Genomic DNA, 21,041 nt, shown 5'->3' on the forward strand with positions numbered 1-21,041 from the left:
CGGGCTGTTCACATCCATCCACCGGGTTACTTCTCATGCCTGTACGATGCAACGGTTTTCCTGGCCAGGGTTGGCTGGGAGCAGTGAGTCCTTCCTAGGAAATTAGGCACTGGGACCAAGGGAGCTTAGCATCAGTCTGGCAGGAAACTTGAATGGACAGAGAGGAACCTAACAGATGTGGGCCACCAGGGTTCCCTCTTGAATTTAAGCATGAGAAGCAGAGAAAGTTAATCTTCACTGGAGGAAGGAAGGTATGCTGAGAGAGGGGCCAGATCTTTGGTTTTAGCTCATACAGGAGGATCAGCTACATCCTATCCTTGTTTTGTTTTGTTTTTTATATCAGACACACCTCATAATAAATTCCTTCTCCTTCTTCTCCTCCTCCTTCTTCTTTTTCCTTAATCCAACTGAAGTATATTTCAATTAATTAGAACTGAAGGAGGTAAGTTTATATGCTGGTGAGGAAACCTCCAAATTGTTCAGTGCTTGTTATATTATTACCTACATTTCCACATAAACCATGATTTAGAAAAGTTTAGGAATTTGCCCCCAGTCACCAACTATTATTTTTTTAAAAAGTATTTTATTTGAGAGAGACAGAGAGAGCATGAGAGGGGGTAGGAGCAGGCAGAGGGAGAAGCAGACTCCGAGCTGAGCAGGGAGTCTGATGCGGGACTCCATCCTGGGACCCCAGGATCGCGACCTGAAGGTAAGTCGCTTAACCAACTGAGCCAACCAGGCTTTCCCCAAGTCACCAACTATTAAACGGCATAACTGAGATTCAAATACAGAATTCTTGATCCTAATACCCGTGCTATTAACCACTACCCTGTACTTTATTATTTGACCAAATGTAGGCATATTATGCACTAGAAGAAAATATTCGCATTTTAGAACTTTCAGTGAAAATCTTCAAGGACAGACGAAAGCAGACAGAACAGCGCGACGGCCCCAGTGACCCGTGACCCATTTTCGACATGCTGCCCGTCCTGGCTCACCTAGCCCCATCCCCACCTCCACCATAGTTAACATCATACAATCTTACGTTGGTTATGGTCCATTTATCACAACCGATGTTGGCAATTTCCTAAACTGCACACTTTACACAGATTTTTTTTTACCTAACACTCCTCTCCTAGTCCAGATCCCATCTGCAATCTACTTCACATTGCAGAAGGACTAAGGTTCTTAGTCGTGACTTGTTTTTCATGACCTTGATGGGTTTGAGCCCCAGTCAGGTGTTTTGTACAATTCCCTTGTCTGATGCTTTTCTCAAGGTTAAGACTGGGATCATGTTGTTTTTTGGAAGAAAACTATAGTGGTGAGGTGCCCTTCTCATCACATCACTTTAGGGGTACGTGCTCTCAACCTGACCTATGTCTGATGTTAATTCTGATTACTTGGCTAATGTATTTTCCAGGTTACTCTATAGTGTTACTTTATAAGCTTGTCCAAATCCATTCTTTGGAAACAAGTCATTAATAGAGCAGCCCACACTACTGGCAGGGGACTAAGCTCCACCAGGACTGGACAGAGTCTATAGAAGTTATTTGGAATTCTTCTGTAAGAAAGATGCCAGGTGATTTTTAAAGTTGAGAATCATTGGTCTAAGCCGATTATGATTATTCCATTCATCTTCACCAGTGAATGGTCTAGGGAAGGACATGTGGGGAGATTCTAGGAAAGATTTTTTTTCTGATAAAAAGAAATAGTTATACCAGAAGGAAGTTCTTCCTTGTTTTGTCTGCAGGCAAGTGGAACCTTCTTTCTTTGGGCTCCTGCTATGAACACGTAATCCTTGGAGCAGCAGCCACCATCTTGTGACCATGAGGCACTAAACCAGGAATGAAAACCCAACATTGGGATAGCAGAGTAGAAGAGGGTTGAACTCCCTGGAATTGCCTCCAGACTTACTATCTGGAACAATTAAACGTCTTTATTGCCTAAGTCACTCTTAGTTGGTGTTCTGGTACTTGAAGTCAAACATTTCTGATACATGGTGCCTCATCCATCTTAATTACAACTGTGTCTGTCCTCCACATCTAGGACACCGTAGGCACTTATTTTTTGAATGAATAAATGAGGGACTGAATGAACTGAAAAAGCTATTAGAATCACCATAGAATATCAATGTAACTAATGCTAACACATTTTGCAGTTACACTTTGTACTCCCATTTTTTCTCTCAAAGTTATATACATTCTCACACTGGAGGAAAAAACCTGTTAGCATGACTACTTCACAGTGACAAAATTTTTTGATGTTATATTTGTCAAGTTCAAACTGAAGTTTAATACATGTATAGTTATTAATTTTTAGGATAGAGTAACCAAATCTACAGTGTCATTGAGAAACAATGGATACTTTTCATACAGCAATGAGAATGAGACAGTCTTTTTTTTTTTTTTAAGATTTTTTTATTTATTTGACAGAGAGAGATCACAAGTAGGCAGAGAGGCAGGCAGAGAGAGAGAGGAGGAAGTAGGCTCCCTGCTGAGCAGAGAGCCCGATGTGGGGCTCGATCCCAGGACCCTGAGATCATGACCTGAACTGAAGGCAGAGGCTTAACCCACTGAGCCACCCAGGCGCCCCGAGAATGAGACAGTCTTACCTGAGGCAGGAGCACAGAGGAATCTTACAAATATAATGCCGAGTGACAGATGCCAGCCACAGGAGGACATGCTGCATGGCCACAACGATACAGAGTTAAAAAGGAGACAACTCTGCTATTCAAAGTCAGGACAGCATTTATCCTTGGGTAGGTTGTGACAGAAGGCATTTGTGTGGAGGGGTTTCTGGGACGGTGGTTGAAGTTTCTTTTGCTTGACCTGGGTGCTGTTAGAAAGGTGTGTTTAGGGGCGCCTGGGTGGCTCAGCGGGTTAAAGCCTCTGCATTCGGCTCAGGTCATGACCTGGGATCAAGCCCCACATCGGGCTCTCTGCTTGGCTGGGAGCCTGCTTCCTCCTCTCTCTCTCTCTCTCTGCCTGCCTCTCTGCCTACTTGTAATCTCTATCTGTCAAAAAAATAAATCTTTAAAAAAAAAAAAAAAAGAAAGGTGTGTTTAGTTTGTGAACATTCAGAGATCTGCACATTTCTGGTCTGCGCAGTTTCTGTTTGTGCTACACTTCAATTAAAAAGTTTGTCTGGAAAATTCAACCCTGAGCTGGTCTGCCTTCAGCTCAGGGCATGATCCTGAAGCCCAAGGATCGAGTCCCACACCAGGCTCCCTGCTTCACAGGGAGTCTGCTTCTCCCTCAGACTCTCCCCACTTCATGCTCTCTTTCTCAAATAAATAAATAAAATCCTAAAAATTTTAAAAAAAGAAAAATTCAACCAGAAAATTTCTATCGCATCTTACTGACCAACCGGGGCAGCTACAGCTCCTAAGCTGTTTGTTCAGACGCCACACGTGGTTCGCTATTTGTCGCAAAACCCAGATGAAGAGGGAAAACTAGCTTATTGCAGGAAGTCTCCAATCTGACCATAAACAGTCTTTGTATAATAGCTCATTTACAATTCAGTTGCTACAAATGGTATTTGCCCACTGGTTTAGTGCTAGAAAAAAGGGTAGGGTAAAGGTCAACCTGTAAGAAAAATAATGGAGCCGAAATGCCATGAATTTTCCACTAAACATGAGGTGTGTTAATGACCCACGACGCACGCACAAGACTAAAAGAGCTTTTGAAAATAAATATAAAAAGATAAAAGCGGTCTTTAAATCCATCAGATTAGTAAAAGTGTTGGCAAGGATGTGGAGAAATAGAACTTTCACGTGTCACTGGTATAGTTTTAATTGAGTCAACTAGTTTGGAGAATGATCTGGCAAGATTTCTTGACGTTGAAAGCATGTCTAACCTTGACCCAGTAACTCCATTTCTGAGAAACAACGCAGAACTGTTGCACAGATGCAGGAAAAGATACACATAAAATGTTCACCGTAGTAACATCTGGAGACCCCCTACTAGTTCATCAATAAAGAGGAGGTGTGTAAATTGTATGTCTTCATGACTGGACAGTAATAAGTTAGAATGAAGGAAAGGAAACCAAATGTTTAACAAGACAGATCTCAAAACTAGTGTGAAAAGAATTACAGAATGATGGTTTGCATGATTATGCCTCTTATGTATCATTTATGTCTAAAACACACAAGAGTATGTATTTCTGATGGATAATCATACAGGTAGGGGCACCTGGGTGGCTCAGTGGGTTAAAGCCTCTGCCTTCGGCTCAGGTCATGATCCCAGGGTCCTGGGATCGAGCCCCGCATCAGGCTCTCTGCTCAGCGGGGAGCCTACATTCCCTCCCCTCCCCCGCCTACTTGTGATTTCTCTGTCAAATAAATAAAAATAAAATCTTAAAAAATAATAATACGGGTAAAAGCCATGGATGGCGACTCATCCACTTTAGGGTCACACTTATATTGGGAAAGTAAAAAAAGAATATTGTGATTGAGGAAGAAAACAGGCGGGACTTCAATCCTGTAACTGCTTTAGTTCTCTTAAATCAACAGAGTCAATACGAATGTTAACACTGAATGGTACAGATGTTATGTGATCCAGTCTGTTTATGTTGGTGTGGGTGCCAGCAAGCCCCCACGTGCCTGACCCCAACAAAATGAGTGACCTGACCTGTACTGTCCCACCTGCCTTCGTCCCACAATCTCCTTGTATGAACCCAGAGGTACTGTCAGCACTTTAGAGACCCTCTTTGAAATGTCAGTCCGCTGTCTTCCCAGTGTCGGCCTCACTGAAATAAATTCCTTTCTTGTTTCACCACTGTCTCTCTGCCTTCGGATTCTGTCGGCAGCCGGGAGGCGAATCTAGCTTGGGACCCCTGGGGCTGGGTGCTCCGGCACCGCTGGGCGCTGGGGACAGTCTCGGGAAAATGAATATTTGGGTTATTTCCCAACAAGATTCAAGTTGCTGAAGAGCAGTTTCTAGGTCAGTGGAGGTTGTGGGCCCCCAGTACGCTATGTATCCGATGCTCCTTTTCTAAGAATTCCCCTCCTCCCCCATTTGCTCATTCTCCCTGCATGGACGATGAAGAAATCTCTTAAAAAAGTGCCCATGGGGACACCTGGATGGCTCAGTTGGTTAAAAAAGTGCCCATGGACGTGTGTGCGCCTGTGGGCATGTGCTGAAATCCGCCTCCTCCCCTCCGCTGTGCTCTTCCAGATTCAAAGTAACTGAAGTTCAGAATCATGCGCTTGGCACGTTACCTTGCAATCACTCCAACTGTTTTTGAGGACAGGTAATTCCTGTTTTCAGAGAGAAATTCAGTGACCTGCTCAAGATCTCGGAGCCAGCAAGCAGGGAGCAGACAGTCGCATGCAGGTTGTCTCTTATTCACCTTCCGACAGTGAGAATTAAGTTTAAAACGCTTACTTAGGAACCTCCCAGCAGACCCATCCGTGTCATCTTTGCTGCAAATGAGGCAGAGTTCCACACACGTGAGAATGTTTACTGAGAACATCTGCGAACCGCGGAACTTCCTCACCTTTAAACTACATCCTCTTCCTGTCTGTTAAGATAGGAGAACGTTAAGAGAATGATCCCAGCATTCTAGTTAGATCAGAAGGAATCACACCAGAGCCTTCATTTAGTTTCTTTGAGGTAAATGGGGTTTACTGAGCAACTACAGACTAAAGTGCACACTATTTACCATCGTCTCAGAAAATAATACAGGTATGTGCGAGCACCTGTTTCAGCTGATGTTAAGAGCAATACAATCATTAATAATTCTGATTACCACCCATGCTATCTATCAGCAATAAAGGGGAGCAGTCTTTGTCGCCCATTATTAGTAGCATTCTGTTACTGTTCACCAAAACTGATTCCCAGTATACATTTTTACATTCACTGTGATGCATACTTAGGATGCCTGGAATTTTAAAGTAATCCCATGAAATTTCACAAGGAAATCAGGGTTCAAGGAATGAAGCATTTTTGACTTAATACAGCATTTAAGGAAAATAAAAACACTATCAAGAAGTTAGAAATTGGGGGCGCCTGGGTGGCTCAGTGGGTTAAGCTTCTGCCTTCGGCTCAGGTCATGATCTCCGGGTCCTAGGATCAAGCCCGAAATCGGGCTCTCTGCTCAGCAGGCAGCCTGCTTCTCCCTCTCTCTCACTGCCTGTCTCTCTGCCTACTTGTCAAATAAATAAAATCTTAAAAAAAAAGAAGTTAGAAGTTAGTATAACTCTAAGTATCACAATTTTAGCACACAGATATCTGTGACTGGTCACCTAACCTCTCAATTGAAATGATTCTTTTTGCAGGTAAGACAATTTAGTCAATACTACCTGTTCATAATATTCAGGACTTCCATCTTTAAAAAAGACAGTAGTCGATTTCTCCACTACCAAGCAGCCTGTGTCTCTTGTTCTCAACATCTAAAATGTGCCAAATCAAATAATGTCGGTCAGATTCCAAGAAGGAAGGTCTGGGTAAAATGTCACTTGGTTACGTCCTATTCTCTCGTAGTTGAACAAGTCAACTAAACAGCTCCAAGTGGGCTTCCTAGTGTCACAGTGTCCTGTCTTTCTTAATGCAGTGTCCGGAGAGAAATATTTAACATTTGCTCCAATAGGACTTTTTAAAAAATGAGAGCTGGGGTGCCTGGGTGGCTAAGTTGGTTATGTGTCTCTATCTTTGGCTCAGGTCATGATCTTGGGGTTCTGAGATGGAGTCCCATATTGGGCTCCCTGCTCAGCACGGCAGTCTGCTTCTCCCTCTCCCTGTGCTTCTGCTCCCTCTCTTTCAAATAAATAAAATCAATCTTTGGGAAAAAAAAAATAAAAAAATGAGAGCTGATGAAAGATTTCCCTTCACATAAGACTCTTTGCATTCACCATTCAATATAGTTTTTTTCCATACCTTTTAAACTGGGATTCTAAGAAAAATTTTTGTAAGGTTTCATGTTAATATAAAAGGTATTAGCTGACAAATATCTGAGTTTTATTTGAAATTGATTTAGATATGCCTGAAATCCAAGATTCAGTACCATTTCAGTACAGCTGGAAATTCTAAAGAAATGTATTTTCTACTCAACATATTTTAGTACCAAATGTACCAATAATGGCACAAAATTGTTTGCATTGTTATATAAGAATCAAACTTCTGTAGCTTGATTTATATTGATGGGAATCATGATAGATGGAGAATTGTATAACAAGCCCCCCGGAGGATGCCGGAAACCACAGGAAGTACTGAGCCCCGTGTAGATTATGTTTTTTCCTGTATGTACATCCTTATGACAAAGTTTAATTTATAAATGGGGCACAGTAAGAGATGACGAGTAATTCAGAATAGAATAGAATAGAATAACCTGCAATGACGGTTATTAGCTATCTTACTGTACTGCACTCATTGTCATTCCTCTTGGGGGCTCCTCATGTGAGATGACAAAATGCCCAAAGGATGAGAAGAAGTGAGGTGAAGGGCGTAGGCATCGGGACAGCATCAGGTTACTACCCTCTGACAATAGTGAGAAGGACAAGCATCTGCTTCTGGACCTTGGTTGCCGGTGGAAAGGGAAATCGTGGATGAGCGAGGACCGCCTGCGCCGAAGGGTAGCTGCGTCCAGCTTGTGTGACTGAAGATGGTACACAGGTGCTTTGAGTAAGCACACCACAGGAGGGAAGAAAACTGGGTCACAGCGTCACAAAAGTCCCTTCTCTCTTGGAAAATTCTCATCACATGAACCCATCTGGTTAACACTAGCTTCAGGAAGGGAAGCAAAGCTCCTATCAGTGTTATTTCTGCCTCCGAATCATCATCAAACCATATGCAATACGTCTGAACCTCACCATCCCACTTCCCACAAGACTCACTTTGTTTCTATCTGCTCTTTCCTGCCTTTCTTCAAAACTGTAGTTGATACACAATCTTGTTAGTTATGGGAGTATAACAGAGTGAACTGACATTATATACATTATAAAATGCTCACCACGGTATGTCTACTTAACTGTCACATACAGCGTTATTACGGTATGACTGACTGACTACCTGCCTTATGCTGTACTCTTTCCACAGTCCTCATTTCTTTTTAAAAAGAGTTAAAATGGATTCTCATATGGAATAAGGCACAAATAAAACAATTTTTTTTTTTCAAACAAAAGAACACTTTCCCTAACAGGAAAGGAAAACGTGACTGAAAAAGTTTAAACACAGAGAAGATAAAGCTTGCAATGCAACATGTCCCCTTCCCATTTGGTTATTTCTAATCTTCTGCGTGTGGGGCTTGAACTCATGACCCTGAGATCAAGACCTGAGCTGAGATTAAGAGTCGGACGCTAACCAACTGAACCACTCAGGCACCCCAAACCCTCTGTACGTTAAAAACACTGTATTTTTAGGGAAATGCAAACTGCGGCTTACATCAATGTAACGTGGTTCTCTTCCCCATCTTCTTCACCAGTAGAGCTGGCCAGTATGCAGATATTACTTGCAAAGACGTAAATATTACCAAAGTCTCACCCTGGCATATTTATCTAAGTAATCAAGTTTCTAATTAGAACAGAACAAACCATATCCACGTTACAAAATCCCACCTTAACAGGAACAAGCAAGACACCTAGGTTAAACTGGTAAAGGCATATTCCATTACATTCTTACTGTAGTAAATTGGTATTAAAAAGGTAGGAAAACCATTTACATTTTTTTTTTAATTTTTTTTTTAAAGGTTTTTATTTATTTAATTGACAGAGAGAGAGATCACAAGTAGGCAGAGAGAGAGGAGGAAGCAGGCTCCCCGCGGAGCAGAGAGCCCGATGCGGGGCTCGATCCCAGGACCCTGAGATCATGACCTGAGCCGAAGGCAGCGGCTCAATCCACTGAGCCACCCAGGTGCCCCGAAAACCATTTACATTTTAATGTAGGATAATAAAAGCCAAATGACAGACAACCGATGAATTTTTTTTTCTTTTTTTTTTAATTCTAGGGTACATGAACAGGGAAAAAAACAAACAAACAAGAAAATCAGGGACTTTTTTCTGAACAAACGACATCACAGTTTTTCCCAAGATATGTACCTAAGCCACTAAGTCTCATCTGTCACACAGGACACTGAATGGTGACAGTCTCACATTTGTTACTTGTAATTCCCAAGTGGTCAATATTGAGTATCTTCACTTCTGGGTAAGAGAAAAAGCATTTTGGTCCATTAATTCACCTACTCGCTCCTGGAGGACGTTCACCAACTCTGCGATAACAAAGACATGAGTGTCATCAATGTCTTGAATGATGAACTTCTTCCCTAAGGCATTTGATTCGTCCAAGTACAGCAGGAACTGCTTCATGGCAGGGTCACTGCAGGAAGAAACACATGATAATGACACACTGTGCTGTCAAATTACGCCCGAGCAATCAGAATTGGGCATGCAGGACTTTTAGGGCAACTGTAAAAGTTCTAAATTGTTACTCAATTCCGCACTTCCTGTCTCAAGCGTTAGAATTTTAGAGAAAGAGGCCAATGATGAGATTTTAAAAGATTAATTTGTCCTGACAAGTGAGAAAGTAATGTTCAGAGCTTTGCAGTTATTAGGGCCTAGAATCACAGCTCCCTTAACTGATTCAAAAAATGAATTTCCTTACTTGCCTATGACCATTATATCTAAGAAGTCAATAGATTTTCACTGTCTTGCCAGGGAATAATTAATTGACAAAACCAGTTAAACAGTCACTGTGATAAAGCAGGGTGAATAGCAAACGTCAATCCCAGCTTATCACTTGTGACCTTAATATGTACTTAAACTCTAATGCCATAAAATAAGCCTACATAACAGACTGTTAGAGAAATTAAAGGAGAATAATGCCAAGGGTAGTGTTTGGCTTGCAGCAGGTTCTCAAGTTCTTTTTCTTCCTTAAAATTCTGAACTTTGTAAGTTTGAACTATCACTCAGAATCTTTAAAGGAAATTCTACCAAAATCTTCTTGAGAATACTGAGCTCAAGGAAGAGACATAATTTAATTCTATTTATTTGTGATTTTTAGTTTGGAATGAGTAGAGTAAGTCACAAGGAAAAGAGGGATACAATTTCTAGGATTTACATGGGGTGCCTGGGTGGGTCAGTTGGTTAAGTGTCCAACACTTGATTTCAGCTCAGTTCATGATCTCAGGGTCCTGGGATCAAGTCCCTTGTTGGGCTCTGTGCTCAGTGGGGAGTCTGCTTGAGGATTCTCCCTCCTTCTCTCTCTGCCCCTCCCCTGGCTCTCCCCTGCCTCTCTCTCAAATAAATAAATCTAAAAAGAAAAGAAAAGAAAACCCTATTTCAAGGATGTACCCAAACATATCTCTGTCAAAAAAAACCCCTGGACCTAATATAACGTACAACAATGTGGTTAGCAACAGATGAAAACAAAAATGTCAAGTTGCATATAGTTTTTTTATATCTTAGAGAACATGTAACTTTACAAAATGTTATTGTTTCTTTTTTTTTTTTAAGATTTTATTTATTTATTTGACAGACAGAGATCACAAGCAGGCAGGGAGGCAGGCAGAGAGAGAGGGGGAAGCAGGCTCCCCGTGGAGCAGAGAGCCCAATGCGGGGCTCGATCCCAGGACCCTGGGATCATGACCTGAGCTGAAGGCAGAGGCTTTAACCCACTGAGCCACCCAGGCGCCCTAAATCTTATTGTTTCTTGAGGAGTGACAACAGCAGTTATAAAAATGACAATTCAAAAGAGGTCAGTGTAATTTCCCGAAAACATTAAAAACAAGTTTTACGTCTTTTAAGTACAAAATAGGCATGAGTGAAGCTAACAAAGGTAACGATTTCAAGCACTATATGAGCATGGTTCATGTATATTAACTATTAATAAAATCAAGTCTTCCTGAAAAGATGATTTTTTTAAATTATTTTCAGTAACTTAACCATTACAGTGATTTTATTAACAATCGACTACACCATAAAATGATGTGAATAAATAGGTCTGCACATGGGCGCCTGGGTGGCTCAGTGGGTTGAGCCGCTGCCTTCGGCTCAGGTCATGATCTCAGGGTCCTGGGATCGAGTCCCGCATCGGGCTTTCTGCTCAGCAGGGAGCCTGCTTCCCTCTCTCTCTCTCTGCCTGCCTCTCTATCTGCTTGTGATCTCTCTCTGTCAAATAAATAAATAAAATATTAAAAAAAAAATAGGTCTGCACACATCAGAACCGACACAATTTTAAATTTAGTTCCTAGTATGCCTGTCATTGTACACCTAGGTTCAGAACACCTAGGTTATGCTTGTCCACTTAGGTTTGGCAAAATTCAGTCATATTCTATTGTTGCAGAATTAGAATGACCACTCTAATGTGCAGAATTGATTGGTTCAGAAGTAACTTTGCTACTTTAAGCTTTATTCATGCATTCAGTAAATATTTACTAAGCACCCGGATGTGCTAGGCAATATCCCAGTCCTGGGTATTCAGCAGTGAACAGTACAACTCAGAATCCTCCCTGTTACGGAGCTTACATTTTACCAGCAGGACTATGATAAACACACACACACACACACACACACACACACACACACACACACACACGCAGCAGGGAAGTAGGATGAGAAATGGCAGTGATGAAAGTGATAGGATCCTCTAAGTTTAAACGGGGTAGGCAGGGAAGGCCTTTCCGAGCAGCGGTATCTGAACAAACAGGAGGAGGGAGAAGGCAAGGCATGTGGTTACTCAGGCAAGAACATCCCAGGCAGAGTGAACAGTAAGGCTATGGAGGCTGGAGAGGGGTGACCAAAGGGGACAGAAGTGGGAGGTGAGGTCGGAAAGTTAGTTGTAGCTGGGCCAGATCACAAAGGGCCTTGGAGGTGATTTTATCAAGTTTGGCTTTTACTGAGTGACATGATTTAACTTACAGACTGACTTCAATTTTAGACGTAAGGATCATGCTGCCTGCGGGGATAAGAAAAGCCTGGAGGGTAGCGGAGGCATGGGCAGAAACAGGGAGACGGATTAGAAAGTGACTGCAGTGACCCAGGCAACAGAGGATAATGGTTCGGACCTACGTAGTAGAAGTGAGATGATGAAGAGTATTTGGATTCTAGACATATGTTGAGTGTAAAGCCAACGTAATTTGCTGAGACTAGACCCCAGCTTTGAAGGAAAGGAATTAGGAGACTCCCAACATTTTTGGTCAGAGCAAATGAAAAAGTGGAGTTGCCTTTTACCGAGACGAGGAGAGAGGAGGAAGAACAGGTTTGCTGGGAAGATCAAGAGCTGGGTTTTAGGCATGTTATATGCGAGATGTCTCCTGGCACCAAGAGAAGAAAGCGAGTAGGAAGGTGGATATACAATTCTGGATTTCGGCAGCCAAGTCCAGACTGAAGAGAAACTGTCAGTCATCGAGCCCTGACAAGGAAGTGAACACAGCTACAGAGAAGAGACCAGGGACCAAGCCCCACCTCCCCGATATAAAAGGTTAGGAGGAAATGGACAAATCAGCAAAGTAGACTATAAAGCAGTGACCACTGAGGTAGGAAGGAAACCCTGAATCCTGGAAGGTAAGTGAACAAAGGCCCTTCAGGAAGAGGAAGCGGTCCATTGTGTCAGGGGCTGGTAACAGGCAAAGTAAGAGAAGGACTGAGATCTGACTAAATGCTAACACACTTTGAGTCAGCACATTGGTGTTTTCTAAGTTTTTGCCATTTGCATGCTATCCTTGCTCATTTAGCATCCCTTGTAACACCGGAGCTACATATTATGTATTATTTTTCTTTAAATTGCCTTTAAATCAATTTTTAAGTTTAACTTCGCTGGGCATGAATCACCAGCCATCCCAATGTGTTTTCATCCTCAAATAAATTAAACTGGTCATATACAAATAATTTCTGTGTTCTCCCCCTCCCTTGTGTGTTCTATTACGAACCATCTTGAACACCAGCGCCATTCCCCATGCCTGGGGAAACCTGCTCACTGACAAACGAGATACTTAGAAAGTGCCTGGCTGGTGAGACACTGAACTACTTCCCTTCTTCTTCGCCTCAGTTCAACTTTTTTAAAGGAAACAGCAGTCAATTTGTGACTGAATTCTCAAGCATGTACCTGAAATATAATTTATAAGAGTCAAAATGACAAAATTTAAGGGACTTTTATCATGAAACATTGAGGGGACTGGAGTATCTTGCATTCAGGCTATTTACTCTACTTCTTCATGCAGAGTCCATGGGAGAACCTGCTGGTAAGAAAGAAAAACAAAACCAAGTGCCCACAGACACACTTGGTGGAAGTCCTGGGATCAGGGTTAGTGAGCAAGGGAAAAAATGTCTCGGTTCTAGAGATGTGAAAGTAGGTATCAATCCACTCCTTCCTACATAACCTGAGTGAAACTCCTATAAACATGATTCTAAAAAGTATTACACCACAAAGGCTCTACTAGGATGACGCAGGTCGCTGTCAAACAGATCACGGACTTCACCGGTCACCTGCACAAAATTGTCAGCACTGTCCGTCCCGTCAGAATGACAATCTCTGCTCAATCAACGGTAAACTACCCTTCCTGAAAATAATGAGCTAACAGGTATAATTACTTAAAAATCTTAAAAGTATTTCTCCCAATTCTGTATGTCCTGAGAAAAGAATGTTTTAGAAAATTGTTACTGAACAGTGAAATGAAATGGCTTTGTTTGCTTAAGTTTATTTCCTTCTTATGAGCATTTTCCAAAGTGTTTTTGGAATAAGCCTATTGTCCAGCTTGAGATATAAGTACCTTTATTAGGACCCAAGACATTGTAGATGGCTCAGTAAATATTTGCAATGAGAAGGGTCTTACGAGACAGACAGGGCCGTCACAGGGGACACTGAGCTAACCAGAGTAATAGTCTCAAGTTCCCAATATGACATACACTAGGTTTACCGTCAGGAAGAGAGGACACTAAAGACAGCACTGGACTCAGCCTAACTCCAAGCCCCAGCTCAGTCAACCAACACGCATGATATGTAAAATCTCTAAGCCTCTCCATGTCTTAGCAGCCTAGGTAGTAAGATGGAGACGGTGCTACTTACACTGGAGGGTTGCTGGATTGGAGAACACATCTAAAACACTTTGCTCATAGTAGATACTCAAATGAAGAGCAAAACTAGTGCCTAGTTTTGGGGTGTGTGGGAGGATACAGGTAGAAAGGTTCAAATTACCTACTTCTATCCTTATTAAAGGATTTGCTGTTACAAAAATGTTTTTATCACTAGCCTGTGTATATGATATTCTAAGAATAGGCATGCACACTTTTTTTTTTTTTTTGAAACTTAACACAATAAAGGGGTGCCTGGGTGGTTTAGTTGGTTAAGTGTCTCCCTTCGGGTCAGGTTATGATCCCAGCCTCCTGGGATCAAGCCCTTAGGCTCCTTGCTCAGCAGGAAGCCTACTTTTCCCTCTCCCTGCCGCTGCCCCCCGCCCCCGGCTTATGCTGTCAAATAAATAAAAAATCTCAAAAAAAAAAAAAAAAAGTAAGAACTTAACACAATATAATGCTTAGTTTTGTGTTAAACGGTCTACGTCAGGCATACTAGCTTGGGCTCTGAAGCAGAACACTATGGTTTACAATCCCATCTTAGCAGCTGTGTAAGCCTGAGCAATTAATTTTCTGTGCCTCAATTTCTGCATCTGTAAAATGGGGATACTAATACCTATATCTGGGCACCCGGGGGGCTCAATCAGTTTGCTGAAAGTCTGTCTTTGGCCCAGGTCATGGTCTCTGGGTCCTCGGATCACGCCAGCATCTGGTGCCCCGCTCAGCGGGGAGCCTACTTCTTCCATTGCCACGCCCCACCCATGTGCTTGCTTGCATGTGTGTGCTCTCTCTCTCGAATGAATAAAATCTTAAAAAAAATCTGTATCTCATAGGGTTGTTGGGAAAACTAACTGAATATTACCAAGGACTTAATACAGTATCTGATAAACAGTGTCATTTTATGAAGGCATTCAGACCTTTTATCATTGTATTACACTACATCACTGTCCCTTATCACTTAAAATGTTTTCAAATACATTAATAGCTACATTATTTGATGACAAAAATGTCACAATTCTTAATTTAGTGACTCAACATTTCAACACTTCCATTCAATATCTGGTGCTCGTCACTCCAAGTCGCACTCCCTATTCCCCATCATGCTTGATCTCTATCATTAAGAGTCTATTTCTTGATTTGTCTCACATTTTCCCCCTTCGTTTTGTTTCTTAAATTCCACATGAGTGAAATCACATGGTTTTTGTCTTTCTCCGATCAAGTCATTTCACTTAGCATTATACCCTCAATTCATTAGCACCCTCAATTACCTACATTTTTAAAAAATTTATCTGAGAAAGAGCGTGCATGTGCACCAGTGCACTCTGGGGAGCGGGGAGGAGAGGCACAGAGAGAATCAGAGACTCTCAAGCAGACTCCCAACTAAGTGGGGAACCCTGACGCAGCAGGGCTCGATCTCTCAACCCTGAAATCACAACCTGAGCTGAAACTAAGAGTCAGACGTGTAACCGACTGAACCACCCCTCAATCTCCTACATTTTTTTCTGCAGTTCTGATCACTTCCTTAGGGCCACCTCTTTAGGATAAACTTCTAGAAATGGAATTATGGTGTTAAACCATATACAGGCTCAAAAAAAACCTACTACAAATTGCTTTCTAGATCAGCCGTTTAAGACTGCACCTCTGGGGCACCTGGGTGGCTCAGCGGGTTAAGCCTCTGGCTGGGTCTGATCTCAGGGTCCTGGGATGGAGCCTCACATTGGGCTCCCTGCTCAGTGGGGAGCCTGTTTCCCCTCTCTCTGCATACCTGTGATCGGTCAAATAAATAAATAAAATCTTAAAAAAAAAAAAAAAAAGACTGCACCTCCATCAACCATATTGGTAGCCTGGTGAGAGCCTGCTTTTTAAAAACTAAGATTGGAAGACAACAGTCCCTTCATTTAAGAGCTATTTTGATGTAACTTGCCAAAAAGGAGGTCTGGCATACGAACCTTTTTGATACTGAAACTTGAATCCAAGTTATCAGAACCTATTCTTATCTCCACCATCATCACCGTGGTAACAGAGTTCTAGTGGAACATTAATAACCTGAATTTACGCTGAGATTACATTCCTTGACTTAATTCTGTTGACGAAATTCATTCAATAAACAAAATATTTACTAAGTACCTGCTAGTCATATTAGACACTGTCTGGGTGGCCAGGGAACCTCCGTGGGTACAGCCCTTCTAAGCAGCAGAGGCTCACAAGAGAGATGTAAACGCCATGAAAGAACAGAACAAAATGGTAGATACTTTTGCCTTATTCTTATTTGCTTCTCATACACAATACAGGTTTACAAGCCGAAGCTATAAGGGTAAGACTGGTCTAATAATACCTAGTTCTCCAGATCCTTTGCTCTCATGTTGTAAACCGGCTGGAATTTGCACCTCTGCAACAAATCCTCCTTGCTGGAGCACCTGGCACACCATGTGGGTAACTGTCACCCCGGAGGTCTGCTCCAGCACCTGCAGTCGGACAGATGCTGCTGCGGCACTGCCGTACTCGGCTGGATTTGGGAAAATGCTTGGTGTGAGGCTGGCAGTTGACATGGTGGATCCCAACAAAGAGGAAAGTTTCACCAATCTCATTTTGATATAAAAACTCAAATTTATAAATTTATTTATAGGGGCGCCTGGGTGGCTCAGTGGGTTAAGCTGCTGCCTTCAGCTCAGGTCATGATCTCAGGGTGCTGGGATCGAGTCCCGCATCTGGCTCTCTGCTCAGGGGAGAGCCTGCTTCCCTTCCTCTCTCTCTGCCTGCCTCTCTTGTGATTTCTCTCTGTCAAATAAATAAATAAAATCTAAAAAAAAAAAAAAAAAAAAACCTCAAATTTATAAACAAAAGAGTTTCAATTTAACTTTAGATTTGGGTTTTCGATAAGCCTTGTGAGGAAAGCATCTTCTTGGAACCCCGCACCTTGACTTTTCCAGCTCACTGACAGTTAGGCCTAACTGGCCGCTATCGTAATTGGATTTATCTGCTTCTTTACTAGAGACTTCAAATCTGTTAAAAGGAACTGACAGACACGGAATTTAAACACGGCAGTAAGTTAAGCCATCCTAAGACTGGCGTCAAAGTCAGACTCCCTTCCTGAAGGAGGCCACACACGCCTGAGAAGTATTTTGCTGGCCGCTGGAACAGAACATGTGCGCAGTACCATCTGCGCCATGACAGATGACCTTGTACGGTGATGTGGCTGGAACATGGAGGGGAAGTAAGTGGAATGATGGACTAGTTTTAGGAGACTCTTGAGTAGTTTGCCTACGAACTCCAGACCTATCAAATTCTGTACTCCCGTACACCTAGAGGCTCCATATAATCTATGGGGATTATGAGGTAATAAACATAATGATACTATGTTATAAAGAATCTTCTCGGGGCACCTGGGTGGCTCAGGGGGTTAAGAATCTTCTCTTTGGCATCAAATACAGACATGAGGGGAACTGAAGGACTCTTCCAGTTACCATCCCAACATGTACATCTGATTGTGGGGTTCCCACCAGTCCTGACCATGCACTTTATGGATCTGTCATTTCTTACGCCTGAAGTCTTTTTGGAAGATTTAACCTTTGGGAAGACAGTTACCCTTTCAAAAAATTGTGCAGGCTACACTCAGAATTCACCTTGAAGGAAAAAATTAAAGTTCTGCCAAGGGCATTATCTGCAAAATAAAATTTTGGTCCTGGTGCAAAACAGTTCTCCTTTAGAAAACTGATGCTCAACCTTAAGCCAATTAAGTGCTTTCCTAAACTTTCAGCGCTTCTTAACAAGTTCCTTTGCATATACAATTTTGATTTAGGAGATTTAGGGTGAGGTCTCAGATTTTGCATTTCTAACAAGTTCCAGATGATGCTGTTGCGGCTAGCCCAGGGTTACACAGAAGAGCAAAGTGACAGAGGGCCATTAGAGCCCAGGTAGAAGTCAGAGGTTTGATTACATGACAGCAAACCAGGCCGCGAGCTGAGCCTGTCAGGAAAGAAAACCCAACACCTCAGCTCCTCTTACAAATCTGTATCTGTCCTCAAGGCTATACCCTGAAGGCCTACCACTGAGATTTTAATGGGTCTCCCGGAGTTCTGCTCTTTAAAATGCAGTCCAGTCATCATATTTTTTCAAATTAAAATACAGATTTAACACAATCCCAATCATTATGCCAAAAGGATTATTTTCGAAACAGACTAAATTATTCTAAGGTTACTCTTAAAGAGGCAACAATGACAAAAGAATGGATGTGGCAGGGACTAAGGGGAGTAGCAAGGAGAATGAACAATGTGATAAAAGAGATACCTATGATTAAAGAAAGGAATAAATGCAGGGAAACAAATGTTCAGCTAAAAAAGAAAAACAAGTACGAATTCAGATCTTTATCTAATATGGCTGTCCTCTTAACAGAGTCTAGATAAATAAAACAACACATCAACAAAAACTAAAATACAAAAATCTTACAAGAGGGAAGATTTATTAAATCCAGAGGTGAAGCTCAAACTGTGATATGACAAAGTTTTAAGAAAAAGAAAATATGAAAATTAGCCTAAAAGTCATTTCCAAAAGAAAACAGCGCATTGTTTTTAGAACTTATGGGATCTAGAGCCCTTTCCCTCGCTTTCCCAAGTGAACACCTAAGTAATTTTTTTTTTTTTTAAGATTTTATTCATTCATTTGAGAGAGACAGCACAAGCGGGGAAGAGGTGCAGAGGGAGGGGGAGAAGCAGACTCCCCGCTGAGCAGGGAGCCCAATGTGGGGCTCTATACAAGACCCTGGGATCATGACCTGAGCCAAAGGCAGACGCTTAACGAACTGAGCCACCCAGGCACCCCCTAAGCAGTTTATTCTTATCAACATGTGTTCTAGTCTCTCACATTAAAACCAAATAACAAGAATCAGAGTCCCTTACCATATCCTTCTTCAGCCATCAATGCGTTTCTCCATTCCTTTGCTTATTACTACAACAAAACTTCTCCAAAGAGACTTCTCCACTTTCCCACTTCCTCACCTTCCTTTCCCTTCCCAAAGTACTCCAATCCGAAATCTATCTCACCTCTCCACGAAAACTCTCATTAAAAATAGAAGAAAAAAAGAAAGAAATCGCTGACGTCCAGTGTGTCATCTTAGTCCATCTCTCATCACCAGGGACTCACTTTTATGAAAGATTCCCTCTTAGCTTCCCTCCTACATCACTGGCTCTTTTCTTATCTTTGTTGCATCTATCCAAACACTAAATCTGCATGACTCAGTGCCCAGCACTTGAAATGTGGCCAGCCTGTGAGATGGGCTGTGAAAGTAAACTCTCCACTGGATTTTTGAAGCCATGGTATGGAAAAAGACTTAGCAAAATTTTGAAATCTTAGTATGAATTTTGAAGATTTAGAGCATGTTGAAATATTTTGGACACTGGGTTAAATAAAACATTAATTTCACCTGCTTCAGTTTACTCTTAATGTGGCTAATAAAAGAGTCAAGACTACACATGTGGTTCATATTATATTTCTATAAGACAATGTTGTTGTAAATGCCAGAAGTATCCGACGTACGGTTTGGTTTTGCTCCTTCCCCAGCCCTGCTATCACGAACAAGTGAAGACGAAGACGGAGCAGGTTTTCAGACTGCGTGGTAACAAAGCCCAAGGTAGCTTGCTTTGAGAAATTCAATGCTGCCCATTATGGCTTCTAGCTTCTCCTATGAAATATGCACCTGGTTTAAGAAATCTTCAATTGGCTCTTGATTTTCTTACTCTTTTCAAGACCACAGCTTGTGATGATGAAGACATTGGCGGACCTTAAAATTCTAGTCAATCTCCCTAATGGTTGGAGGACAACGAGCACTGTTCCTCTAAAGAGCATTGATCAACTGGACTGAGACATTGAAATCTGGCACCAGGAAGAAATGCTGCAACGAAATGTCCCACTTGTTATGTAAGAAAAGTGAAGTTGAGAAAGCTGTAAGACTTGATTCATTTAGATCTTAAAATGAAAACATGGATTTTAGAGGAGGTACACATACATCAAGTTCAATATGGAGATTTAAATTTCATTAAGTATCAAAACTACTAACCATTCTATTAGCACTCCTTTCAAGACGTTGACCATCTTTTCACAGGCAGAAGGTGCAGGTGACCTTTAAAATGCTAATAAGAGAGGTCAAGGTGACAATAAATTAAAAAAAATCAACTTCAATATACTTTGGAGATTTGCCTCATTTGAAATGAGACAAAATATTAAATGTCACATTAAATATTTAAGTATGAAAAACAGAGGGTTAACATTAAGAAAACATAGATACTGATTTCTAAAATTTAAAATGAGTCTATTGGACTATTAATGCAGAAATCTTACTTGCAAATGCTACCCAAGTCAGTCCGAACGAAAGCAAGCAACCGAACTCTATGCCCGCGTACCCAATTCAACTTTAGAACATGAGTCACAAGATTTCTATTCCCGCCCAGATAACGATAAAAGATAATATTCTGGGAGGCAGGAATCACAGAATGGGAGCTGTGAAAGGGATGGTTAGGTCGACCATCTCATTAGGGCGAAGAAACTGAGCCATAGCTCCGGGGGAAAAAAAGAGCGGAGCGAAGTCTCCCTATAATTACATAACTCAGGTTCCCCAATGATCTGCCCAAGCAGGAACATATCCCACGCAGCGGACGCCAGTCTAATGCTTAGACTCGTACACCTGGGCGCGAGCCATTACTTCCCGTAATGAGATCCGCGGTTCATTACTGCGGGACAGCCTCCAAGCCTCTTCAGGAAGGGCCCCGAGAGGTGCGGGACACCGCCCCGTTCCCCCGCACCTGAAGGACAGGCTTCTAGGTCTTCTCTTCCCCCTCCCCTCTTTCCTCGGGAGCCCTCGGTTTGCCACGCACCTCACTTTCCCCTCTCGCTGGGCGAGCCGAGACCACGTACCCCCAAGCACAGAACCAGCAGCCCTTCGGCCTCGCTAAGTATGCCTGTGCCGGCTACGTCATCGGTCAGCGACGCTCTTGTGGGTGGGGCGCGCCGGCGGGAGGCGGAGCGCGAACTGGGCCGAGGGGCGGGGCGG

General features: G+C 42.2%; 1 protein-coding gene across 4 annotated transcripts; it reads right to left on the reverse strand.

Annotated features, from left to right (window-relative positions):
* Positions 1-8,911: 8,911 nt before the first annotated feature.
* On the reverse strand, positions 8,912-20,977 carry GTF2H5 (general transcription factor IIH subunit 5). 4 transcript variants are annotated; one of them, XM_046006821.1, is made up of 3 exons: positions 20,866-20,977; positions 20,052-20,124; positions 8,912-9,308 (listed from the first exon to the last, which is right to left on the reverse strand). In XM_046006821.1, exons 2-3 carry the CDS (start codon positions 20,084-20,086, stop codon positions 9,128-9,130), a joined length of 216 nt encoding a protein of 71 aa, XP_045862777.1. In that variant the 5' UTR covers positions 20,087-20,124; positions 20,866-20,977; the 3' UTR covers positions 8,912-9,127. The 4 variants fall into 4 exon arrangements, with proteins under 4 accessions (XP_045862777.1, XP_045862778.1, XP_045862780.1 ...); XM_046006822.1 differs by having other exon boundaries at positions 20,871-20,954; XM_046006824.1 differs by having other exon boundaries at positions 20,794-20,943.
* Between the last annotated feature and the right edge of the window lie 64 nt (positions 20,978-21,041).

Source organism: Meles meles, chromosome 5 (assembly GCF_922984935.1).
Source record: "Meles meles chromosome 5, mMelMel3.1 paternal haplotype, whole genome shotgun sequence".
Classification (NCBI taxonomy): Eukaryota; Metazoa; Chordata; class Mammalia; order Carnivora; family Mustelidae; genus Meles; species Meles meles.

Excerpts from the sequence above, each read along its gene's own strand:
- GTF2H5 (XM_046006821.1), bottom strand. The coding sequence starts at position 20,086 with ATGGTCAACGTCTTGAAAGGAGTGCTAATAGAATG. Across the intron at positions 9,309-20,051 it reads AAAGGAGTGCTAATAGAATG|TGACCCTGCCATGAAGCAGT; the intron begins GTTAGTAGTTTT and ends TTCTTCCTGCAG.